The 27,611-nt window shown below is 29.9% G+C and overlaps 1 protein-coding gene and 2 long non-coding RNA genes across 15 annotated transcripts; 1 reads left to right on the forward strand and 2 right to left on the reverse strand.

Moving 5' to 3' along the window:
* Positions 1-3,042: 3,042 nt before the first annotated feature.
* LOC108832262 (uncharacterized) lies at positions 3,043-5,440 on the reverse strand. 13 transcript variants are annotated; one of them, XR_008939909.1, is made up of 9 exons: positions 5,220-5,375; positions 4,964-5,140; positions 4,778-4,860; positions 4,579-4,655; positions 4,452-4,501; positions 4,082-4,369; positions 3,828-3,956; positions 3,608-3,734; positions 3,043-3,504 (listed from the first exon to the last, which is right to left on the reverse strand). It is a non-coding gene; the product is annotated as an uncharacterized LOC108832262 (long non-coding RNA). The 13 variants fall into 13 exon arrangements; XR_008939903.1 differs by having other exon boundaries at positions 3,608-3,956; positions 5,220-5,376; XR_008939910.1 differs by having other exon boundaries at positions 3,603-3,956; positions 5,220-5,376.
* Positions 5,441-23,001: 17,561 nt separating this feature from the next.
* Positions 23,002-24,361, forward strand: LOC108829025 (uncharacterized). The gene is made up of 5 exons (XR_001945908.2): positions 23,002-23,195; positions 23,437-23,502; positions 23,666-23,762; positions 23,861-23,979; positions 24,058-24,361. It is a non-coding gene; the product is annotated as an uncharacterized LOC108829025 (long non-coding RNA).
* Positions 24,362-25,118: 757 nt separating this feature from the next.
* Positions 25,119-27,104, reverse strand: LOC108829028 (uncharacterized). Its single transcript, XM_018602674.2, has 7 exons — positions 27,000-27,104; positions 26,538-26,624; positions 26,221-26,403; positions 25,964-26,122; positions 25,813-25,866; positions 25,584-25,715; positions 25,119-25,520 (listed from the first exon to the last, which is right to left on the reverse strand). The coding sequence occupies exons 1-7, from the start codon at positions 27,090-27,092 to the stop codon at positions 25,119-25,121; spliced, it is 1,110 nt and encodes a 369-aa protein (XP_018458176.1). The 5' UTR covers positions 27,093-27,104.
* Positions 27,105-27,611: the final 507 nt, after the last annotated feature.

The following is a 27,611-nucleotide window of genomic DNA, read 5'->3' on the forward strand; positions in this document are numbered from 1 at the left end:
GTTATTTTCGTATTCGAAATATGAGTGTACTCTGGTTTTCTAAATACATGAGAATCCTTTTTTCCTGCGTTCTAGAAAAGCATTTTCGAAATAGTCATATGATACAAATATACTAAAGAGTATGTGGTGTTTGAGGCTTTAAGCCTTTAACTCATTAGTAGATTCTGGTTTCTAACGAGAAGTAGAGACTTATTTAGTTATCTTTTGGTAAAGGGCTAGGAATTTCGTGGAGTTGTTTTTATTGATGTTTCAAGCCAAAACAAATATTTCTAGATTATTCAAGAGATAGAGATTCAGTGTACGAATTATTTGGATGATCACTGTTTTAGTCACATTTATTATCATATGTATAAGTTTCATTTATGGTTTTCTGTTTTATCATGTGTTTTCTGTATAAAGTAAGAAAAAAATTGATTTTACCTTTTATACATTAACTAAATTTCATTGATGTAATTTTAATTAAACTTAATATTATTAAATATTATCAAAATTTATAGAAGTGTTAAAAATTGATGTATTACATTTTCGATATAAAACAAATAAAACAATGTTTTATTTCTACTTATACAAATAGTATATATATAAATTAATGATTTATTAAAATGAAACTATATGTTTAAAAAATCATAAACTAAACATTGTATTATTACACTAAAAATCATAAATTTAGTAAAACCAAAGTTTAAAGTTTAAATCTGCCAAAAACGGAAAATGGCCGAAAATTAAGAATATGTTGGAGGGAGAGTTTGTACCCTGGTCCAGGCGCCTGCACGAAGGATACTCCTATGTCGAATGAGACATCAGAAAAAAAAATTTAGGGGTTTAAAAATATCTTCGGCCAAAGTATATAAACATCTAACTATGTAAATAAGTGTGTTTCATTTAACAAATGCAGATGACTCAGGCTTTGGAGGAACAAAATATTTAAATAATCATTATAAAAAAAACTGAGTAAACCACGTTTATTCAGAATATTCTGGATAGCTTGGTTTCTTAAAAATTGCATCTATTCAGTATATTATGGATTACCAAACTAAAACCACTTTTAATCTCGGTTAGGTTCGATTATAATTGCGGTTAGGTTCGATTATAATTAGTTTGTTTTTACCGGAGTGAGCACCCCTAAATAATTCACCGACTTTCTCATTGCTTTGAGAAATACAATACTCTTATTCCAAACACAAACATTGAAATATGTGATCGGAAAATAAACTATCAATACACTTTTCCGCGCGTAGAGCGGAGAAAGAATCTAGTAAATCATAATAATCATTAAGTCAGTTTCAACGTATTGTTCTCATATCTCTCACTATACAAATGTATTTGTTTTCATATATGCTGCAAACAAACTAAAGCTTTTCTTGGAAATTTACACAAAATTAAAAACAATAGCTGACATATCAGTATATCACACTAACAGCTTACACATTATATAATTGAAAATGTTGTATCCCACGATATGCACAAACTATTGTTCTCATATCTTTTGGTATACATAGCAGTTGTAGTTTATATAATTGAAATATTAAATATCACATTAATAGCTTATACACTTTAAATTTTATATCACAAACTATAGTTAGCAAATGATGTATTCAATTTCAAAAAAAATCCCCTACGATATGCATAAACTATGGCAACAACCCACAATAGGGAAAAGATTTTTTTTTTAAAAATCAATTTTAAACTTAACTCCAATGATATTGAAAACCCGTTAACAAAAAAAAAAAACTTAAGTCCCATGTTTTGCTGAAAATTTCGGCGTGATTCACTCAAGTTACAAATATTCTTATTATAAACTAGGGTTAGCCCGCCCTACGGGCGGGATATATTTTATTTATGATCTAAATTATTATTTTTGTATGATCTTGTGGTTTGTGTTTTAGGTTTGAATTTGCAAGAAATGTGTATGATACATTACAAAAAATTATAATATATTACATAAATAGTATGAAAAACAAATAATATCAATTTGAGACACTTATTAATAAATGATACAAAATATTTGTTTCTTTTGAAATTTGTGGTCAAATTTTGTTAACTATACGATTATGTATTTTTATATAAAATAATCTAATCTATTTACAATTTTGTTGATTTTTATGTATTTAAAATATACTTATATGTTGGACATGATATGAAAAGATGTATTTATGATCATAGAAATTGTTTCATAAGTTTAAAAATTAAAAAAGTTTTATTCTTAATAATTATAATGTAGTTTATTTGTTATTAGTAATTTTTATAAACTTCAAAAAGAAATAATTTTTAATGCATACTGAAAAATACAAAAATACATTTTATACAAATGGGTCTAGGGGTAAAAAATAAGTTTACATTTATTAAATAAATACAGCCCAATTATCATAAAATATAATCTTATGACTGTTTTGTTTCCAGTAAAAAAACAGAAAATAACATTTTAAAGGTTTTTTGATATTTTCTGTAACTTTTCCGACGATTTCATTCACCGGAGAAACCGAAATAAGATTCTGAGAACCATAAGTTATATTACATTATATTTGTATATGGACATATTATATAATATTTAACTGTAAGTTAAAAAAATTATTGTAGTGGTGGAATAAAAGTAAGGTGATATGTGGATTATGAGTGAATATGTTAATATATATGTATAAAAGATTACGGCTAAAAAGAAAAAACTAACAGTTTTTAAATTTTTTTTTTAACATTTTGGTGTGGTGGAAAAAGAGAATCTGTGAGTTTTTATTTAATTCTGATAATGGAAATAGAGATACAACAACATTAGCTTACATCAGTTTCTTACAAAATAAAAATGAAGTTAGTCATTTGGGTATAATCATAGCACGTATGACACCGATTTATCTATATTGTATAGGTAATATTCCTCGTGGTATTTTTTTGTGAATCGACATCAATTTCTTGTAAGCTTCACCGATATAATTAGCTACGCCACTCGCCAGTCCTCCTTTTTTTTGAACACTTGAATAACTTTAAAGGGAAGAATCCGATAGTACAGCCCTCACAAGAGACAAAGCCTCGGAGTAGAGCAGGTCTGAGAATATAATGCTATCTAATTCTCAGAAAAAAAGCAAAAACGACGACAAAATAGAAAATTAAATGAAACTTATCCACCAAAAACTGGCATTACAGAACATCTCCTAGCACAATTAGGAGTCAGAGCTTATGACGCTTCTTGCAAGACACCATAGATCGCCAGTCCTCTTGGACAAATGTATAGTTACGGAGTACTGTTGATTGGGGAACAACCTTTTCTCCGATACAAAGTCTTCTGCTCGTAAAGTTGCACTCATCAATATAAGTTTAAACGGCAAGATGATTTCGTTTTCTGATGCTATTGTGCTTCCAGATTGTAGAAGTTCGTTGATCGTTGTAGAGTTCCTCTCTGATTTTGATGGCTCGAGTGAGCATCCCAATTACATGAGCTTCATCGAGAATGATCACAGAGTATCGCCTCAGTAAGAGATCATTCTGCAACAGAAGAACTTTCATACAAAACACCTGTTACATACATTTAGATGAAAAAAAGAGAGAAACTATAAAATCCCATTGGTCATAAAACTTGATAGATGAGTTCTAGCCAATTTTTTTTGTCGTACTTAACTTGGAAACCGACTTCTTGATCAAGGCAAACACCAAGCTCAGGGGCCACACGACGTGGCTGTGTAATACCGATAACCACACTTCGAGAACTGAATTGATTTGAGCCAAAACCAGATTCACAAAAGGAACTGAAAGATTCAGAAACAGGATTAGATTAAGCATTGAAACCAAAACCCTCAGACATGAGCAAAACCTGACATGAGGAACCTGAGTGGGTTTACCACAACCGGTCTTTCCAGAAATAATAACGCTGGGATGATAATTGATAGTCTCCATGATCTCCTGCTCCATCATAATTATAGAAAGATACTTCCACGTATGTTTAACTTCAGCTGGTCTTGAAACATGAACTACAAACACAGGTCCTTGTACAGTTAAATCTTCACTCTCATCATATTTCTCGTTATCAAAACCCATTAAAAACCAATCAAACCAAACACACATCATAACCGATTTAAAAAAAATAATTACACACCATTCTTTGTAAGCCTTATTCATCATCACGACAATTGTCTGTAGATTCATATACATGGTTTCATCTTCTTCACGGACCTCTTAAGCAGAGATCATCATCACTTTCGAATCAAGTTCATTGGGATGAATAAGTTGGTCAGAATCAGAGTGAAGAACCGGGATATGGATTTCAGGTGTGGTAGGCTCGCCCATACAATAATCGGAGTTGTCATTTTCCTTGACTGGTTCATCAGACAAAACACCAGCTTTAGAGCGTTGGTCTCCTGCATTTCTCCAGCTTCGTATCAGACTGAAACACACAAAAGGAGAATCAGAACAACACCATTGACTAAACTATGTAACAAAGAGAGAAATTGTGGTTGCTTTCTTACTCTTCCGATGTGTAAAAGAAGATACATCCTCATATATTTTATACTTGCTGCTGAAACTCAATATCAAACTCATATAAACAAAAAATAATGAATGAATTTGGAACTGAAGAAAAGAGTGTAAGCATACTTTAACAAATCGGACTTTTTTTTTGCAGAGAGGAGCGCTTTCTCCCTGTCTTCCTCAAGTTTCTTCAGCTTCCGTTTCTGAGATTTGATCAAAGGCGCCTTCTTTAATTATCACACATTCGTTTACAGGTTTTAGTCAAGAGGATTGAACTACTACAAACATCTTATTACTTTGATTAGGGTTTTATCTAAAACCTTACCTTGTTGGATCCTTTATTCTGATTCTTCCTTGGATGCATTATATCTAAAATTACAATCGTCTCCCTTCATGATCGCCGATAAACTGAAAGAAGAAGAAGAAGGCAAGGATCAATATAAAGACAAAATTATTGCATAGAGAGTGAGCAACATCATTACACCGATCTGAGCCACTGAATCTCTCGAACCTTCATTCTTGGTGTCAGAGAACATATAAGAATCGTCACAGATTGAACAGTGGATGAACCCTAAAATTTGATTTGATGGAAGGAGGAAAACGATAAGGGATGAACACCACGCTTGACATTCTTAGCTTCTCAGTATCGCAGCAGCCTGGCCTCCACAACGGATGAACACATCCCGGCCTTCAAGTCAGAAAAGAACACCATGGAGTTAGCCATGGAGATATTAGTACAAAGATATGAAAATGAGAGAGATCCAAACCTATTTATACACAGATTAGACGACTAAAAACGGAATTAATGACAGTAATGAAACAGAACGGAACGATTATTGAGTACAAATAGATGAATATGAAACGAAACGTTACAGCCAAATGTTACAGAAACGAATCTCGATCGTTCGCCGTCGCAGACGAAGAAGCTCGCGAGGAACAAAAAACACAGCAAATTAGGATTTGTACACACTGGGCCGTGACATGAAGGAAATGAATTTTGATACATGAATTATAGCCCAATAAAAGCCCAGTCGTCACACATAAAACTCATCACGCTGCGTTTCATTAAACCGCCACGTGTCAAGCCCTGGAAGAACAAATTTATGACGTGGCGTCCTAGGTGGACACCCCAGAAGGGATGAAAAGCTTCTTTTATATATAAAGATGTTTAGGAGATACAACAATCGTGTTGTTCTATCCAATAGAAATATTCCTATTTCAGTCTCATAATTTTGCTTATATATTTGACGTGATACACTCTTAACTAACCTGCTATGAAGCAATAAGAATATTCCCAGTTAAGGCAATCTCATTTTTTTGCATATATTTTAGCGTGATACACTCTTAAAAATTTGCCTTCTAACAAAAAAATTGTTATATAATAAAAGAACTAGATTTTGACCCGCGCTTCGAAAGCGCGGGTATTATTTTTTACTTTTATGAAATATATTATTTGTTTGTAATTATTGAACATATTTATTTTATTAAAACTTTCTTTATAATAAATTTGACACACATAGTGTCTCTGGTAAACTATGTGTTTCTCTGACTTTGTTTTATTCCCTCTCCAATCAACATATCGAAGCGCGGATATTATTTTTTACTTTTATGAAATATATTATTTGTTTGTAATTATTGAATGTATTTATCTTAGTAAAAATTTCTTTATAATAAATTTGACATATAGAATGTCTCTGGTAAACTATGTATTTCTCTGGCTTTATTTTATTCCCTCTCCAATCAACATATTTATTTGGCTTGTTGTTAAAATAAATGATTTTAGAACGCAACTGTTTACTTTGATATTTTGTTTAAGCAATGTGACATATTTCTGTATTAATTGTGTTCAATTAAATATTTACATTGTAATTTAAATTTGTATACAAATCAACATATTTGTGTAGTTTGTTATTAAAAAAATGATTTGAATCCAAATGTAAGTACTCTTATAGTGATTTTTTCAGTTCATATAATTTTTTAAAATATATTTATTTCAACTGAACCAATTAATATTTTGTTAAATTGGCCCGTGAAATATATTTTTATACATCGATATTCAAAAGATCTGGTAACTAACGATACTCAAAAGATCTGGACCGAATCAGGTTATATGGTTATTTTTGTTACAAATATCCGAACCCGTTTTAGATACATTGGTTATTTAGATATTTTTAGGTTCCTATACATCAGAACCGAATTCATCCAGATCTAGAATGATCCAACTCAAAATCCACACATAAGTTTATAATATTCAAGCGGGACTTGGTTACCAAAAAAAAAGGATACCCGAAAAGAACAACATGTACCTAAATAGACAGATAATGTTCATGTCTAAATGATTATATAAATTAATAAAAAACTGTTTTATGTGTTTTGCTAAATTAAGTGAAATAGAAAGAGTTTTTTTATCAAGTAAAATAATTATATGGAGTGGAAAATTAAGTGACAATAAATGTAGGACATTTTAAGTATTTTGATTTAAGTTATTATTTTATTCACAAAACATATTTTTTGAACTATGTTTTTGGGTACGTAATTTTCCACCGATTGTAACTAAAATAAAAATATTTTAGTAAAATAAAATAAACCAAATGTTTAATCATATGTAAAACCTAATTATTTAGCATTTTTTATTTTATAATTGGCACAAAGTTAATATTGATTAACTAATAAATAAAAATATGTACTATTATTATTATGGTAATATAATTAATGATGTAATTTATTATTAAGGTAATATAATTAATTAAATTGTTAAACTAAGTGAAATATGGAAACACAATTAATAGATACTACTATTCAAGTTTCCAAACACTCCATTTTTTATAGATATAACCAAACACACCAAAGTTTTTTATTAATCTTATCCAAGTATCCAAACGCACCGAATTTGTACTTCACCTTTAATAAGATAGATTAGACCATGACCCGCCCGACCGGGCGGGTGTTTATTTTATTTTTTAATTTTTGATTTACACTAAATGATGTATTTGTTAATAGTTACTTGTGATACATTGAGTTCTTTTGAGTTTTTAGAAAACAATCAAATGTGTGAAAAATATTTTTTTATATAAAGAAAGCTTAAAATGAAACAATGATAAATTATATATGAAATATATAAATCAATTTAGTTAATTTAAAATACGTTGAAATAAATGACTTTGAGTCATATATAAATCAATTTAATCGGCTCATTGTTATTACATTTTTTGTTAGGGCCATAGTGTTTTAGATCAAATTAAGTTGGTCTAGTGGCTCATGATACCTCTCTTATTTTAACCGACAATTTTGTTTTGTAACCGTTCGGTGTTTAGAAAAAAATTGTGAAGAATGAAAAAAAGAAATATCTCGACTTTGGTGTTCTCTCATGGCGATGACGATTTCAAAACTCATTAATCGAAGGTCTAATGTTTTATCTTTGTGAATCTGATATTTTTCTTTACGAATCAAGGTATGGAGTAATTAAATCTCTTTTGAAATAATTGGTTTATTTTTCATTCTGTTTCAAAGTTGTATATTGTTTGCATGTCTAGTTACACCTAGTTAATTAATAAATGTCCATAACATTTATAAAGCAAATCAATTGTTTCCTAAAAATAATGTAGTTAGCAAGAATATAGGCAATTGCCTCATTCTTAACCATTTACTTAATCTTATATTTAATATTGAGTACTCTCCAAGTTTAGTTAAACAGATTTTACTGGAAAAAAAACATGTATAATTTATTATTTATTAGCTAAATATAGATAGTTAGCGAAAATCATGTCACTATATTAAAGTTAATTAATATTTGATATTGATTATAGATTTGATAGAGTAATAAAGATATTTTGTTTGTGTTCTAAAATGATTGATTTGGTTTGTTGTGAAAGCATAAGAAAAATCGATTTGATTTGTTTTTTTTTTTTTTTGAGAAAGGTTAACAACAGTCGATTTGTGTAGTTGGTTGGAAGCGTAAACAAATATATATGTAGATCGGTAATATTTTACATAGATTAATGATTTACACTGATTTTTATACAGGTACATCTTAATGTTATATATGAGAAAAAGTTGAAACTATACATATAACATTAAGGTAGAAAATTTATTCATACGATAATTTTTTAGACTTATTGAGACCTAGCTCTATGTGAGGTGAATAAACATTGGTTTAGATAAAAAGGGAAATTCAATTTTATCTTGAAATTATTTTAAAAGAATGGAAGTTAAATTTTATTTTACGACAATAAATAATTTCGAAATTAATATCTTAGATTTTTTTTTATGATAACAAATATATAATTTCGAAATTTATTTAATATAAGAGAAGTTAAATTTTGTTTTAGGACAACACATTAACTAAACTGAAAAAGACAATCATTAAAATAGAAACTATCTATAAAAAATAAAGTGATAAAGACACATTTAATAAACTGGTTAAGACAAACATTTTTATAGAAAGTTTAATTAATATTCTCAGTGGCATGCAATTGTAAATAACTTGAAAAACTAAGGTGCATTTTTAAAGTGTACTTCTCTTTTAATAATATAGATAGATAGTACCACCAATAACAACCCTACGATCTCGCCATAAATCTAATTATTAAATACAGTTTTATTACATATTGTATATCAATTCATCACCTTATAATATACATATATATAATTCTTTTCCTATTCAGTACTCACCAAAAAATACTTACACCTAAATAGCAACCAACAAAAGTGTGACGCCTAACATATACGTAAACTTCCTCGTTTAGAATATTTTCTTATTGAACAAACAATTCATGGAAATTATTCGTTTATGTCCTTAACTTCTCTATCTTTGATCATGTACTCTTCAGTCTCTTTGTTATGTAGCTAAGTGTGGTTCACGGGTCTTCTTTTTACATCTTTTTGCTTTCACTAAGTGAATAGAGAAACATCTTTGCAAAGGGAACTAATAGAAGCAATGAGAAAGTAAAGAAGGCGAGAGATGGGAAGGTTGGTACGGATCATGAGTTGCAGAAATGGAGTCAGAGAGGCCCAAAGTTTAGTCCTGAGGGATAAGCATGGCTTCGTCAAGTAACTAACAGAAAAGGGTTATATTCCTCATTTTTCATGTATAGTGAGGAAGCATATCAATAATGTGCAAGTAATGTTCTTTTCTGCACCTTGGTTTTAGTGCTTTTATGAAAGGTACTTTTTGTTGCATTTCGCAAACTAAAAAATAAGACAACTAAATCCATATAGAACAAAAACATCTGTAAAAGAAAGATTGACATAGAAGTCCTGAAGGCATCTTGAGCGTCTGACCTGGTTACATGCGTTTGTTAGCTGCGGAAGCTGCTTAATGAGACATTCGTTCTGCTAAGAAATGCAGCAAAAGGCGACTGATTGTTTTGAGGGTTTCGGATTCAGATTCATAGTGGCCAAGGTTGCTTTGAATATTTTTGATTCAGTAGGCAATGTTGTTCACGAGGTAGAAATTGGAAACTTCTCAAATTTCCATTTCTTTTTTTACGTTTACACTTTTCTGCTTTACATGTTTATATCATGATTATCTTAGTGTCTGATAATTGAAGTGAGCTTAATTCCTAGACACACACAATTATTGTCTCACTACAAGAAAAAATAGATATTGTGACAATGCTTTTAGTCACAATATACAAATATTTAGTCACAAATTATCTATTGTGACGAATATGTGACGGTTTCGGAAAAGTCACAATAAAGTCGTCACAAATTTAACTCAGTCATAAAAATGTCACAATTATAGAGACCATTACAGTAGTATCAGTTTTGTTACAAATTGTTACGAGATAAAGTAGTCACAAAATTGACACAAAGTGTTACGCACAATTACGTAAGTAAATACGACACAATTTGTAACAATATTTCTGTCACATATCCATTACATTTTGTAACTAAGTAGTCACTTCAATATTTGTGGCAATTAACAAAACTCTCCAAATAAATTATGGTTATTGCGTGGCTTTTATATGTTTTAATTCTATTTATAAAATAAATTAGTTAAAATAAACTAAAATTAAAATTAAATAAAAAGCTGATTCATATTAAAAGAAAATTAAATTAAAATAAAAAGAAATTTGTAATTAGAATATATTTTATTGACAACCCATACCAATCGGTTAACTGGTTACAAAAATAAGCTAGTATTAGATAACCAATTATAATACAAACCAAACCAAAACAAACTAGGGTAAACTGGTCTCCTACTGTCCTACGCCACCTCCTTTGCCTCCGTCAAACCGCAGCAGCCAAACGAGATTCGTAGCTTCTCCTTCCACCCTTGACTACACTTTCATTATCATCATTGGCATTGGCTGTTCATATACTCTTGATGAAAGCCTTTAACGCTGTAGTGGTCAGATCTACTACAAAGTAGTGGCTGTATCAACATCATCTAATGATCTGAATCAGAAATCTAACATCAAATAAAATCAAATAAACCAAACTGGGATGTGAAAAAGAAAAAAATCATGTCGGAAAGAAATGAAACTCAGAGAGATACATACATCGATTAGTAAATTCCATTGGCATTACGGATCCTTGGAGTCGTTGATAGGCAGCAGGGTAAAACAGTAAAAGTTTCGACCTTTAGTGAGTGAAAAGAGCTTTGAATCTGAATCTCTAAAATCGCAGAGATAAATATAAAGAGAGGGAAGAAAATAAGAGATATAGATAGAATCAAATGGATGAAACGAATAAAAACAGAAGAATCTAACAGGATTGTTGATTTGCTAGAGAAAGAGAGAAAATAGTAGATGGAGGCTACACCAAAAAAGAGAGAGATATAAGAGTCAAATAGAATTATGAGATAGAGATCGTGCACAAAAAGGGGTTATGGGATAGAGGCATAGAGCATATTCTCAAAACGTGGGAAACCTAAAATATTTAATGTCAAAACCAAATAATTTGGAGCCAAAACCAAAACGTTATTTATTTTTGTTTAAGTTTTGGTTTCTAGTTTAATTCATTGATTTGCTTGATAAAGTTAGATTAATTTTTTTTTCAAAAAAAAAAGTTAGATTAATTTTGTATACGTATACATTGGTTATATGTTGGCATAATGGTTTAATATTTAAACTTTTATGATAAATTTTTACAAGACTAAAACATATTTTATGATTTAGAGTTTAGGGTATAGGGTTTCATGTATATATGTTTAAAGTTAAGATTTGTTATTAGGATTGTGATTTAGTTTCTATGACTTAAAGTTCTGAGTTAAAGAATATAGAGTTAGGATTTAGAATTTGCAGTTTAGGCTTATATGATTTCAAGTTTTTTTTAAAATACTAATTTATTGTTGTTATATGTGATATATTTTTAAATACTAATTTTACTAAGTTTAATATGTAAATGTTTTATATATTTGTATATATAAATAGTGATTGTATTTTGGTTATTATATATGATTTTAACTTCAATGATTTAGAGTGTTGAGGGTTATCTTTATTGTTTAGGGTTTGGAGTTTGGAGAGTACAATTTGAGGTTTAGATATAAAGTAAGACGTTAAAGTTCATATTAGAATTGATTATTATAATTTTATACGAGTGTCGGATATTAGTTTTACGCATATTGTAGAATTGTAATTTATTATTTAAAGTGTAAGGTTTGATCTTTATGATGTAATGATTAGAGTTTGGGGTAGGTGTTTGAGATTTAAGTTATAGAACTGAGACTAATTTGAAAAGATTAAATTTTAAGTTTCAATTTTTAAAATTTTGTAATAGTCATGGAATATAGTAATTTTATTTAAAAAAAAGAAGAAGATAGAATATAGTAATTATGTCACAATTATGACTAAATTAAAAGTCATCAACACCGTAACAAATTGAGACGATATTATTACAAACTTTGGTCACCATAGGTGACATTGTATAAGCCACGAAGTCGTGTCCAGTAGGGACGACATCTAGTCTCGATTCCGTAACAATACTTGTGACTAACCACTTCGTCACATTTTTGTAACTTTTGGCAACGGTTTTTCGTTACTTTTACATTTGTCACAATGTTGTGACGAAATATTCACCATTTTGGGACCAAAAAAATTAGTCACTGGCCCGTATGTAAATAGTCATAATATTGTGACGAAACTTTTTGTCATAATATTTAGTCACAATGTTCACATTTTTTTGTAGTGTCTAAACAACCATGTAGTCAAAATGTATCCCTTTTTCTACTTCATAGGTTCGTTATATATTCTACTACATTTGCAAATATTATCCAGGAATTTCAGATGAATTGAAAGTTGTTGGCTCAAAGCTTTACATTGTTACCACAAAGCAGATGTTGTAACGATTTAATATTGTCTGGACTTACATTTGTTTGTCGATATTTATATCCGAATTTTGTTAGTATGGGTAGGGAAATGCAGGGCTGTTATGCAGAAGCGCTGTGAATAGTGGGTGTATTAGTAAAAAGTGAATGATTATTTATACCCAATACACTAGAAACTGGTTAAAGTGCAGAAGAATAACAAAACAAAGACTTGATGGAAAATCAGAATAATTATATAAAAATATATAACTAAATATTAAACGGATCAGGCTTTGGTTGAACACCTTAGAGAGCAGCTTAGACAGATAATGTGATCCCATCTTACTGCCCAAGTAACCATTGTTAGGACTGGTGTGATGTTATTATTTTCGGTTCACGATCCTAACCCAAAGATGTTGCAGCATGTATGATTTTTCCTCAAGAACACTATTAAGGCAAGCATTACTTTATGTTATGGACAGATTTTTCAAAAGACAAGAATACACACATATCATTTGGTTAGCGTATTCCAAGGTAGGTTTACTAAGAACAAATGTCATGTAAAGCTCAAAAGTCAAAGTAGACCATATTATGTGAAACAAAAAGATATAAGAGGTGTTTACTTCCAATAAATTAGTTCATTTGTACACATAAAGCATTGAATTCAATCTATGATTTGTGAGTTTCAACATCATTTGAATCAGTAATTTTTAGAGAAAATGTTTTCACTTCCAAAATTCCAATGAATTCAAAAATACACATACAAAATAAGCAATACTCTATAATTATCTTATAGAATCTAATCATCTACCATTCTAAATATTTTTATTATAAATACTATCATAATCAAAACAAATTTGTGATCTCTAACAAGAATAAAAAAATAAATAGTGAAAATACATTTATAATTAAAATATATTTATAGTTACAAATGCTCATTCAAATATAAAATGTTTCTATATTATTTAATTTATTATCCCGTCCGCATGGCGGGCTTACCCTAGTTTACCATAAATTTGATGCTATTTTTTCAAATTTACTTTTAAAAGATGGCTAGTTAGTTCCATACATACTAATTTTTTCATGAAAATGACTAAACTAACTCAATTAAATAATTTACAAAATATAAGAAATTTATCTCTTCCCTTAAATACTAAACCATAAACAGTAATTTATAAATTCAAGTGCTAAGGTATTTCTGATTGAAAGTATATTGAAAAATGGTAGTCAACTTATAGTATTTCAATCACTTTTAATGTTGTTTTTCTAAATAAAAACTCACAATTTATTAAAATCTAACTGTAACAATTATTATTTTAAATCTGGTTATCAGGTAGAGTGAGTTTATCCGGACGGAGATCGAACACTACCAGTCTATGGTCCCTCGATCTGTTCCTTAAAGGCATTCTGCTGGAAAATAAAGTGCCCACCAAAGATGAAACACTTCTTATGGCAATTAGTTTCAGGATGTATAGCGGTTAAAAAGAATCTAAAGGCACGAGGGATGAAGGGAGATATCCTCTGTGACAGGTGTGGGGCATCCGAAGAATCGATAAATCATGTCTTCTTCGAGTGTCCACCGACAGTTCAGATATGGGCGTTGTCGAAAATTCCAACTAACCCGGCAATCTTCCCGACCCAAGCACTGTTTACAAACATGGATCACTTATTTTGGAGAGTTCAACCGGCAATGGAAGATCATCATTTTGTGTGGATTCTTTGGTATATATGGAAAGCAAGAAATAATAAAGTGTTTAGTAACTTGGATATTGATTCAATTGACACTCTTAAATTGACAGAGACGGAGGCTTCACTATGGACTGAGGCACAAGTTCTTCTGCCTCAGGAGGTGGATCAGAATAGGTCACGATCACAGGAGATAATACCATCTATACCGGGTCGATGGTGCTTTACGGATGGTTCTTGGAAAGAACATGATAACTTCTCGGGCCAAAGATGGTATAGTACATTGGAAGGATTTGATGGACTTATGGGTGCGAGGAATACAAGAGCGACTAGCTCGCCATTACATTCAGAAATGGAGGCCCTTATATGGGCAATGGAATGTATGAAGAATTTAAGACAGTTCTCAGTCACGTTTACAACGGATTGTTCTCAGTTGGTGAAGATGGTTTCGGAACCAGAAGAGTGGCCAGCCTTTGCAAGTTTTACTTAGAAGACATTATCTGCTTGAAGAGAAGTTTCACCAGTTCAGAGCTCCTTCATATACCTCGAACACAAAATAAAAAGGCGGACAGCTTAGCACGCAGTGCAAGGAAGCAATCGTCTTTTGTCGTTCATATAGATGTGGAGCTACCAGTTTGGTTTACAGAGTCTATTTGAGTCTGTATAGTTGCTGACAAAAAAAACAATTATTATTTTAAAGTTTATTTTTCAATGCATAAGACAAAAAAAATAAAATAAAAGTAATAAACTTTATAATAAAATTACTATGTGCATATATAACTTTATGGTATTATTGAAAATGAATATTTAAAATTGCAAATTTTCTTTTTTATAATTTATTTGTTTTTATAAAATATAATGACTAATTTCTTTAAAAGCTGTAGTTTACTTTAATTTATTAAATTATATTTAATACATAAATTTATATATTGTTCCCCAAGTTGTTTTCTGGATCCGCCCCTGGTTGTGAACTTTATGATTTTATGACTGTATAAATTGAGAACCATGATAAAAAGTAAGTTGCCCGTTGATATGCTTACAATCTTAGTTTAGTAGAGATATGAGTAAGATAAGCTAAATATGATCTAATGTTCTTCTCTGTTTATAATTGGTGCTTTGTTTGTAAGCTCTTATATACGTCTCAATTATATTTTGCAGGAGAAAATTGTGAAGTCAATGAAGTCATTATAACTGTTACGCCAAGAGGCTTTGGTATGTGGAATTAAGAAATGTTTTAATGTTCTTCTCTCGCTTGCGAAAGGTGCTCTGTTTCTAAGCTATTATGTGCGTGTTGCTGACTAAAAATTCAACAGGAAATAGTGATGCCAGTGAAGTCAGTACAAAATATTTTCTGTTATAACTCGTACGCTGAATCACACTACTTACGTTCTTGATTCTTGAGACCGTTTCTTGATTAGTCTTGTTCTTATTTACTATTTGTAGAAGAAGAATAAGAAGTCTTGTGAGATATGCGAAAGGAATGAGGACGGGACCTGTCATGAGCCAAACCTAACGAAACATTCGTCTCAAACCCCATAATTTTTGAAAAAAAATCATATGGATATAAGTCCTCAAGTTTGTAAAAAAAAGTTTTAGGTTCCTAAATTTTAAAATTTTCTCTTTACTCGTTTACAGCCCCCAAAATTTCAGAACCGACCCTGAATGAGAATGACGATAATACAATCAAGTGTTATAAGTCTCCCACTAGAACTTGATCCATGCGACCGCACGAGTGTTTATTTAATGATTTATGTATATCATATATTTTGTTGTTGTATCGTATTATATATTCTTTATTAGATGTGTGTTGGAATAGTTATGTGACTATACAAAAAGATTGGATGTACATATATATTAATATACTATGCTGGATCAAAGTTATATTGACATTTTTCATTTGTATGATTGAAATGTATTATTCGTACATTATAAATTTTGGATCAAACTACAAATGAGTTACAAATATTCTAAAAACTCAACTGGGTGGGATATAATTTGACCCATCTATTTTAACAAAATCATGGCAATAAAATTAATTTTATTTTCAAAACATGAAGCTGTTCATATCGCTGGAATATTATTTTTTATAAAAAAAATTGATGATAATATTCCAAAAAATTATAACTAGTTAGGAAGTTTAAAACACAAGTGAATCAGCCTAATACATATACAAAATACCTTTTTCGTAAGTTATAGTAGTAATCATTAATTTGTTTATATATGGTAATGTATACATATTATAACACCAAAAACGTGGAAGCTAACTTCTAAAAATAAATTACATAGTTTAGGTTGTTTCCATAGTTTGTTAATATTTGTTTCAATAGTTTTTTGAATATAGATATATTTTTAATTTGATTTAATTACATTTGACTAAAATTTATTTAAGGAAAACACATTAATCTAATTAGAAAAGACAAGCATTAAAATAGGACATTCAATTTAATTACATTTAAGTCAAATTTATTTAAGGAAAAAACATTAATCTAACTGAAAAAGACAAGCATTAAAATAAGAAATTTAATTTAATTCTCAATGGCATAGAAGTGTAATTAAATTTTAAAACTAAAGATATTTTTAAATAGGTACTTCTCTTTTAATAATATAGATGTGACGATAAAATAATCATGTGTTACCGTAAACAATGATCTTGATGAAACAACAACACAAGAACACTTTGTTCTTAAAACAAAAACAAAAACACAAAAACACTTTCATTTATAACTTTAACTGACCTTTAAATAAAACAGAGTTAAACAAACTAATACGTGGATGTGGACAAACTACACATCCACTTATTAAAGAAACACAATGAAAAATAAAACATAAATTATGGGAACAAATTTATTTGGTCTTCTTGGAGAGGGCCAATGCAAAAGCCTACACATACAGCCAGGGGATATATGTCAGTAAATTGAACCTTTTTTAAATTACACTTCTTAAAATAATAACTTTAAAAAAAAATATTTCGGTAAATTAATAAGATAAAAGTGTCTTTGTAATGTTATATACTTATATTGTTTATTTTATTATACGTATTTAAATATAACCAGGTAGTTGTCCTTGAAATTGCGGATATAAATATTATATAAAATATATATATTATGTATAGAATATTCTAAAATTATGAGAAAAATGATGTAAAAATAACTGATGAGTATTTAGTAATAAAAATGCTTGTGGAATTATATATATAACTTGCACATTAACTTCTCCAACATATATTATGCATCTTCTTTGGTCTTTTATTATTTTCCTCGTTATCATTTCGTTTTTTCTATTTAATTTTTTCTGATATTTTCCTAATATTTTACATATTTTTGCCAAATATTTAATTTCCCCTCTAAATAGTAATACAACCATACAATCAATGAACCAAAAATCTATCTTGAACTTTTTTTCAATCATAACATTACCTTGTTCACTATTGATTTAATGCAAAATATTTTTAAAGTTCTCACATATTTCGTTAAATATAATCCGTCTAATCTTCAAAGCCTAACTATTTATAAAGCATATATGAACATTATAAAAGATTAATAATTATTATAGATACAACAATATTTGTATATGAAATGAAATCATATATCAATTTCTATAAATTGTTTTCTATTCATTGTTTTATATAATACATAAATTTAAAAGAACTGATCAAACATTATAATACTTTCTATAATTTAAAAATTAGCTACCATAAATTATTATTTCTAATATCATTTAGGTTATTTTTCAAGTGATAATAATTAGTTTAGACTTACATTTTATTTTAGATCTAATTAAAATTATAAAAAATCATTTATTACACTATGCAGTTTATAAATATAAAAAATAATGATTAAATGTTATTATTCTGTATATAATTTCATCAATTAGGTACTATAAATCATTATTTGTAATATAATTATATTATTGGCAAGTGATATTAGTTGGTTCTCTATTTTTATCAAAAAAATGGTTCTAGATTTTTTTATTTTAAATCTAAACTGAAATAATTAAAATTAAAAATTATCGACCAAATTTTTTGTTTAAGACTTCACAAATGATCAACATGTAAAAAACTCACTTCACAAATGATCAACATGTACAAAATTAATACAATAACATGTACTAAAATAGCATTGGATGAACTAAAAATATTTATAATTGCTAATACTGAGATGTTTGTTCATTTTTGGCATAACTTATTTGTTGAATTTTTAATTTTGATTTACATTTTCTATAAAATCTACAAAAACAAAAATAAAATCTACAAACTTTAATCAAACATAAATAGTACTAAGATTATTTAAGTCTTAATATTTATAAATACATATATACAACATTATATACCTATAATAGAATACATAAAATTTAAAAGTTTTATGGTTAAGATTATTTAGAATATTTTTCTTAATTTATATTTTATACATCTAAAGTATAAAGTTACTTAAAATTTACAAAAAAATGTAAATGTTGTTATATGTTCATGAGTTTTCAAAATTTCATCTTTAATGTTTATCTATAAACTTCATTCTTATCATCATTTCAGTCTTTTCTACTATTTCATAAAAATGTCAGTTATTGAAATAGTAATTCTACTTTTACCTCATGTTTTGTATCACTTTTCATGTTTATCTTTTTTTACAAATACCTTAAATATGAGATTTTATTAAAGAGGCAAAAACTCTTTTACCTCTACTTTAAATATAAAAATATAGATAATTATTTAAATAAACAGTAAAAGCTAAAAAATTAAAATTATTTTTATATAATATTTGAATTATAAGGTTTTTTAATTCAAATTTTTTTTATAACTTTTACAGTTTTTTTTTTCAAAAACATAAAATTCAAAATTTTATTTTGAAATCCGAATATTCTTATTGAAACTCTTTTTCAAAAATTTTATTTTTAGTTTTAGTTTTATTTATTTATTTTTAAAAATCTAAAATCCCACCTTCCAATACATATCCTTCAAATCTAAATCTTAAGTCTGGATTCACTAACCCTATAAATATAAATGCTTATTTCACAACAAGAAAATTTTTCGTTGCTATGTCCAAAATTTTGTGGCTATTTGGCCGATAACCACAAAATATTTTCGCACGTACGGCTTAACCACAAACAATATTTGAGCTAATTTCCACGGATAAAACAAATCACATTTGTAGCTATTATAGCCCCAACTAGCAATGTACCAAATTGTAGCTATTTTGCCAAATTACCACAAATCTAATTGTGGATTTAAGACACAAATAACCACATATGTAATTATGGCTATTATGTAAAATTTTATTAAAAATATAATTTTGATAATTAAATTAATTAATAAATACAAAAACAACTACTAAATTGAGTTTACAATTACAAACAAATTATATTATTAAAAAATATTTTGTAATATACAACATCAGTGTCTGAATAGATTCTTCTCCAAAATTGTGAGCTAAGAAAGAGCAAAAAACATACAATGTCAACACAACTCTCTATTTTGTACTCATGTGGTTGGTAGGATCACCTTTGAAGACAGCCAGCAGTTAATCTATTTAGGAAAGGATTGGGGAATCAAACAAGAGACAAGGATTGGTGTCTCATGTGTTTCGTGTGTAATCTATGAGCTTTACCTGATACACTGTAGAAGCTGCAGTCAACTCGTCAAAGTTCCAACGATCCCTACCTACAGTATGGGCAGCAACAATCCGCTGTTACAATGCCTCTAGCACGACCCAATCTACAACTTGGCACTGGGAGGTCGACCAGATACAGATTTTTTCATCTATGGAATCGCTGATGAAGTGATCATCATTAACCAAGTTAAACTGAACAGATGTAACTACAAAATTATTAAATTAGAATGGTCTTCTGATTGATAGAATGATACACAAGTACACAACATAAAGATAAGAACATTACCTTGGTTACTGTGAAAGAAGATTCCAAGACATGCCTCATGACCAATCTGCCGTGCTGCAAATCTCATTTAAGTTTCTCTCTATTAATCTGCATAATTTCATTTTTCTAAAACTGAAAGCTCATATCTTTGGATGTATAAATATGAGTAAATATTTAATTAAACCAATTGACTAAAAGGATTCCCCAGTTTATTGACTGTTCGTGACCTTTTTGCCGAAAAGTATTGTCGTGGGGCCATAATGGGCCAATAAGTAAAAAACTATGCACAATTAAAACAATTAGGCCCTATAAAAGATTTACATTAAGCCCATTAGTGGCGACTTACTCACTGGACAATTTTAGTTTTCGCCACGCCTCACAATATTGCGAGGCGTGTCCAATGTTTTAAACGACATACTCTTATCTAAAATTGTTATATAAAACCACTGATAAAATTATAACTTTTTAAATATGGATTTGTGAGTTGCATGGATTTTATTTGATATTTTAATTTTATGAAGAACATAAAAATGAAAAATATTTTTATTGAAGATTTAAATCTCTTGCATATGTTGTGTGAAACTAATTTTAAGATTAGGAACTCGTACTTCCAAATAAGTTCTGACTAGTATTTATGTTTTAATAATTATGGTGCACATGGAGATGGAATCATTATCAATTTTGTACTTAGGGCTAAGAAAATATTCTGACCTGAAAATTGCAATTGCATCCAATTCAAATAAGAAAGAATGAAAGTAAAATAGAAAGAAACTGTTGAATCAAGCCAATCAATTTAAGCCACTTTCTTATGATCTCTCTTAATTTTATGTTTGTATATGTTAACTTTCTATGTTATTTTTCTTGCTTAATATATTCTTATGTTTATATGGTCATTTAGTGTTTTTGTTGTCATTTTAGGTCCTTAAATTTTGTTTTTTTGTATTTCTTATCATTTATATATTTTTAGTTTGCATGGTCTATTCATCTTTGGTTGTTCAACCGATAAAAAACATTTGGATCATCTTTTTTATCAGGTAGCTTAGAATAGTGAAACCGTGAATACTATCTGCATTTTGATATTTTTTTTGTAGCCACAAAAGATATGTGTATGATTAAGATTATGTTTTCTGAATCTCGTTTGTGTGACAACCATTTATAATAAAAATATTACTATTAGCTTCACCAAATTAATTCTATAAGGCCATCATTATTGGTGAAACTCTTTTTGGGTTTTTAAATTTTTTTTTTGTTTTAACTTATTTAAAAACAAAATTAACAAGAGAACCAATCGCGGACTGCCACGTGCCGGTTGGACCCGCGAACAGTTCAAGAAATAGACCAAAATCGGTTCTTAACTCACGCCTTTTGTGACCGACTATTAGCAAATTTGTGGAGGCCACTACCTCTTTTAGCGTAAAACCCCTCTAAGAAACTAGGGATAATTATGCCCTAAGAACATTCATCTATGTTAAACCAGAAAGCATGATTAGAAATAATACAAGACAAATACTCATTTTCCGTCACTGAAATCATGTTGCATGGCTAATATTTTACCACGTGACCGTGTTTCCATGGGATATAACTGGATACTCATGGGCCCTGGGCCCACATGAATAAACTCATGGACACGCTCATGTCAAGTTAATGTTCAGAGAGAGTGACAAATAGAGAGAGATGGCGACTAATTGAAAAGAACATATGGGACATAGAAGTTGATGTTCAGAACATAGAAATAGAACAAATCGATTTCTTCCATATACATATGGGACTTCCACTCTACCCGTTCTTAATATATATCCATTCGACTACAAAAAATGCATATATCCTTTGAACAAAAGTCACTACAAGAATTGTTTAAAATAGCAAAGGACTGGCGAAGACATTTCCGTAGCCATAATTATTAGCGATGAAAGTTGTGACAGATAGCGACAAAACAGAAAAATTGTAAGTTTGTAGCTAATTTGTAGCGATCTATAGCTATTTCGCTACATATATGGTCCATAGGTATTTTCTAGCTAAATAGCTACTGATTAGCAATGAATAAATTGTCGCCAAAACATTTATAGTTAGCAATGCATGACTATAAATATTTATGTGACTAACTGATATGTATATGTTATATGTTTCAAATTTGCATTCTTGATGTGTGATTGAAAACTAGTAACGTTTGTGTTATTGTGTTATTGTGTTATATGTTTGAAACATTTCAATTTTTTGTGCTTATTTGTTAGGGTTTAGGGTTTTGGATTATAGTATAGAGTTTGATTTTAGGGACTGTGTTTTAGAGTGAAGGGTTAAAATTTTATAGTTAAGAAGTTGTAAAAATATAGTAAGTTATGATTTGTAAAGACTTTGTATTAGATTATTAAAAGTGCTAAATCTGTGAAGTAAAATTGAAAATATTTACTTATTACTTAATTTTGTTAGGGATTATAGTATAGGGTTTAGATTTTAGGGTTTATGGTTTAGGGTTATGAGTTTATAGTTAAGAAGTTGTTTAACATAGAAAGTTTTGGTTAGTACTTAGTAAACTATAATTGGTTAGAAATTTATATCAGACAATTTTAAATGTATAAATTTGGTTTTTATGAATATATATTTAAAAAAATTTAACATCACAGATTTTATTTCCCTCCACTATTATCTGGCCTCCACACATTTCCCTCTTAATTTTCGGTTCCAATAGTTACATTATTTTTTTTCATTTCCCTCCGAAATATTTCGGGGTTTAGCTCCAAAATATTCTAACCCAAAAACTTGTTATCACTTAATGTTACGACAGAACAAAAAAAGACCAAACTCTTAAACTTTCTCTCAAACTTACCGAGTCTTCTTCTCGATCTCGCTTCCGTCATGTTGTCTGGTGACCCTTTCTCCATGGCTCACACCCGACAAACCCATAATGGTCGTTGTCCATGGCCACTTAAGTTGAATCTCCAGGGTACGTTTTGCATACCCCTCTTTCTTCTATTAGTTCATCTAAGGGATTTGATTTGGGGGTTTCTGGATTAGGGTTTCGATTTGTCCACACTATCTGTTTCTGTTATAGGGTTTCAATTTTGTAGACTATCTGTTTATGTATCAATGGATCTCAATCAGGGTTTCAGTTTGATTTGGGGTTTCTCTTCTTTGTCTCTGAGTCTATGTAGATCTGAAATTATTTTGTTTCTAATGTTTCTTAGACGTCTCTGCACTGTTTCTCCAAGCAAGACGAAGCCTCCCAGTTCTCATGGCAAGGATGCTCACAGGTATACACCCTAAGGTTTTTAATTATTCTTTACTCGACTGGCTTTCTTTTTTGGGGATAAAGACATAGTTATTAGGTATGTTTTGATCTCCTTCTTAGATCAGGTGTTAGTACGATTCATTGTTATAGTATTTGATTGGAAATTTGACAATCTTATATGTCAGAAAGGTGCTATATATTCAGTTAAAAGGTTCGAGCTTCAGAAAACAGTGGCTGCTTTCCTCAACCTTAAAGCTCTATGAGCATCTTCTCAGTGGCCTTGTAAGTTGTGAACATTTTCAATAAGATTAAATCCTAAAGTCTCTACCTTTTTCTATCTATTAAAGTAACAGTTCGTTTCCTTTGAGTTTGTTTTACAGTAACAGGTACCATTGTTTCAAGGCATCTAGAGAGTCATACACAAGTCCAATACTTTTTCATCAGAGTTCTCCATACCAGTCATAACACTCATCCTCGACTGCACATATACTCTCTCAATGTACTCTCTGTTTGACAGCCTATGCTTCTCTTTCAAACACTGTATCTAATTGTGGTTTTGTCTCTTCTCTTATTGCAGAATCGGAAGGCCATTTGTGGTTTTATCTTTCTTCTCTTATTGCAGAGAACTTGCACAGAAGATCACTGAAGAAGTTGAGTTCATTGTTGTTTCACAACACTTCTCCAACACTGATCATGATGAAGATGACAGCCAAAGCTCCAACTCACAAACATCAGTCACAACTAATTGACATTTTACACGGTAGATGTTACAACAATTTTTTTTTTTGTATTTGCTTAGTCCTTATGTTTTTTGTAAACATATGATTAGTTCTATATTGTGCAATGACACTATTATATTTTCTGTGCTAATCTTAAATATTTGGTAATTTGATTTGTTGTTTTTTCTGTTGCTAAATGTTCAGTATTGACAATTCTTTTGTCACGACACTAGACAAAACTGTGGCCATTGCTATGCTTGAATACAACATTTTTAGCTGAATCTGTAGCTACAATAGCTACAAAATTGCTAAGCATAGATCGTAGTTAAAATCTGTAGCTATACTTAGCCACGCAAAATCCCTCGCTAAAAGCGTTGCTAATGAGCAACAGAAATTGTAGTAGCTATGCCGTCGCTATCAACTACGACTTGTGCTCTTGCGAATCCGTAGCGAGCTGGCTACGAATTGGCGATAGATTGTAATTAGCGTCGGTGCTGAGGCCAGGACTTCCATCCGTAGCCATCCGTGTCCTGCTGCATTTTAGCGACAGATTTTCTATTCTAGCTATAAATAAATCTGTGGCTAAATCAATTGTTTCTTGTAGTGAGTTAGTGGAAAAAAAGCCAGCTTCAAAAAGAGTTTGGAAACAAAACTAAACTTGTTAAGAAAAATAAGGATTCGTTTTTTTCCGAAAAAGTGAGAATTACTACTTTTTATTTGGTAAAATGAGAATTACTAGGTAACTATTATTTCTACTTTGTAAAATTTAATCCAAAATGAAAAGAAAAAAAATAGCCACGACGTCACAAATTATAATATGAATACCATTTTGTTATTTGCTTAAGGATAATATTTGGACATACATTTGCAAACCGTTGCATAGATAAATGTCAAAGATTACATAGATAAATCATAAATTTCAAACTCCACAAGAGTTTCCTCCTGGACCACCGTAATTGAAAAAGTACCCTAGACGAGTACGACGGTACCACTTTACCGTACCGACTCTTAGCCCGTAGCATCGTGGACTATCTACCAATATCTCAATAGGAAAATAACTGATTTTACTTTGCTTGTAGTTAGAATTTAAGACATCAATGTTTGCAAAAATTGCTGAAGTTCTCCGGCCTCCATCCGGAAGTTTACCATTACCCATTGGAGGGCTTGAACCAGAAGGAGAAGCTTTAACCACACCACCAACTCCAACCATACTTGCACCATTGTCGAAAAGGTTAAATAATTCTTTTGGCCAATAACCGACATCACCATTGGGTTCATCTGGTCCCAGACGTGTAAGCCACCAGTTTCCTGTATCTTTATCCTGAAAACAGTACATATCACTGGTATGTTTCTATAAATTACATGATTTATAAAGAAGATATACCTGATGTATAAAGGGACGTAAAAATGAAGGCTCTGTTGGCGAAATATCAATGGGTTGAACTATGGGAATCGTCTGTGATACTTGAACAAACCCTGAACAAGCTGTATTGTAACATCCTTTTTCATCTTTACCCTATCAAAATTATATTGAATATTTACATATTATTTTTATTTACATATTGCCTACACAATCAATGGAAACCAAATAAGTTGATCATATATATGCAGACCTTCCAAAATCCATATGACCAAACACGTCCGTCGCCAAAAAGTCCTGGATTTATCTATGAACAAGAGTTGCAATAGTTTAAGATTACCAACAATGTTATATGGGATTAAGGGAAGAAATTTGCTCAAAAAACAATAAAAAGTAAAATCTACCATAAATCCCGCAGAGATGTAATTGATCTTGTTATTCACACCACTGCCTAAATATATTTGACTATATGAGGCTTGATCCTTTTCAATTTTTAGGTCAACTCCATAAACCCAGGCTTGTATACCACGATATGGACCAGCATGCGACCTTACTCCAGCAATCTACAAAAGACCCGGTTATAACAAATATATATACACATTAATAATACATTCATACAAGCAATATTAGATCAAAGATTATAACGAAAGTGAATGCTTACATGTGTTCCAGGGCTGTCTACTGATTGTGGATGGACATAGTTCTCGGGAAAAAGGTTAGAGCTTGTGAGGAAGTCTTTTGTATTTTTTAATACAGGAATGGTTCCATCTGGACATTTTATTTTATTTTTCTGTGTGATGTTGTTGCCAGTTTGACTATTTAATTCACTCCTTGATGGTTTCATCTTTTTCAACAAAAAAAGGAACAAATAATTGTATAGTCAAGTTTAAAATAACAAAGTTCAAAAAAAAAGAAGTTTAAAATAACACTTCATAAAAATAAACCATAAGTAGGAGATGAATTTCTGAAACTACGCACCTGAATTGTATGGTTTTTAAGCAAAGGGTGATCAAGTCCTGGTTGCTTATAAATATTTATGCAATCGTATGTCACATTTTCACCGATCTGATACAATGTTGAATTAGTTAAAGCATATCAAATAATAGAAAGTAAAACAATGTGGCCGGGTCCGATTGGTAATAGCTGTAGCTTCGAAATTATTGCTGTAGAAAATAATCTGTAGACTTTTTGTTGTACCTTTAGATTTTGTTGCTGTAGAATTTTATGAAAGCACTAAAAATTGCTGTGGATATTTGGCTTTTCAGAGCATTTCTACAGTTGTAAGTTATTTCAAGAGCTGTAATTTTAAAAAATAAATTAAAGCTTGATTGCTTTGATTTTAGTGCTTTAGAAATAAATAGGACTGTGGAGGCACCCACATCCACTACCAATCACACCCTGTGTCTAGAGTTTTTTTTCTTTTTTTGTTTAACAACTGACCTTAAAGGATTTGAGAGGCGTGGTAGTTTGATCGGAACGAACTAAGACTACCGAGAATAAAAGAAGTAAGACATTCATAATAACGAGAGCCATTCTAGTTTGAATTTCTAACCTTTTGTTAAGTCTCCAAGTCTGAAAACGATCTGTTATTTATAATGTCAAAGAGAGAATAACAAAAAAAAAAAATTTATTACATTTGATTCGTTTTGTTTTACTGTTTAAGGTAACATTGGCATTTCTGACAAAGAAAACATTAATACTTGACGCGGAAATTTAGGCACTGCCACAGATATACAATAATAGAAGTATAGAACAAAAATAGTTTTTGCGATAAATATTCTGACTCATATATACTTGAATGTCAGAGACTCACAGATATAAATTCGACACGGATATATATTTTTTTTTGAATAAGGCTTTCGACACGGATATATTCTGACGAAGAAAACATAAAAGGAAACTGATTTTTTTATGGTATTATTATTAAAAATTTATATGCGGAAATTATGGGTTTATAGTTTATATTAAAGAGATTGACGGCAAGTATATGATCATTAGCGCTCAAATTTATATGCGGAAATTATGGGTTTATAGTTTCTCAAATGGCATTTT

Source organism: Raphanus sativus, unplaced genomic scaffold (assembly GCF_000801105.2).
Source record: "Raphanus sativus cultivar WK10039 unplaced genomic scaffold, ASM80110v3 Scaffold0303, whole genome shotgun sequence".
NCBI lineage: Eukaryota > Viridiplantae > Streptophyta > Magnoliopsida > Brassicales > Brassicaceae > Raphanus > Raphanus sativus.

Excerpts from the sequence above, each read along its gene's own strand:
- LOC108829028 (XM_018602674.2), bottom strand. The coding sequence starts at position 27,092 with ATGGCTCTCGTTATTATGAATGTCTTACTTCTTTTATTCTCGGTAGTC. Across the intron at positions 26,404-26,537 it reads TTAAAAACCATACAATTCAG|ATGAAACCATCAAGGAGTGA; the intron begins GTGCGTAGTTTC and ends TTGTTGAAAAAG. Across the intron at positions 25,716-25,812 it reads GGTCATATGGATTTTGGAAG|GGTAAAGATGAAAAAGGATG; the intron begins GTCTGCATATAT and ends TAATTTTGATAG.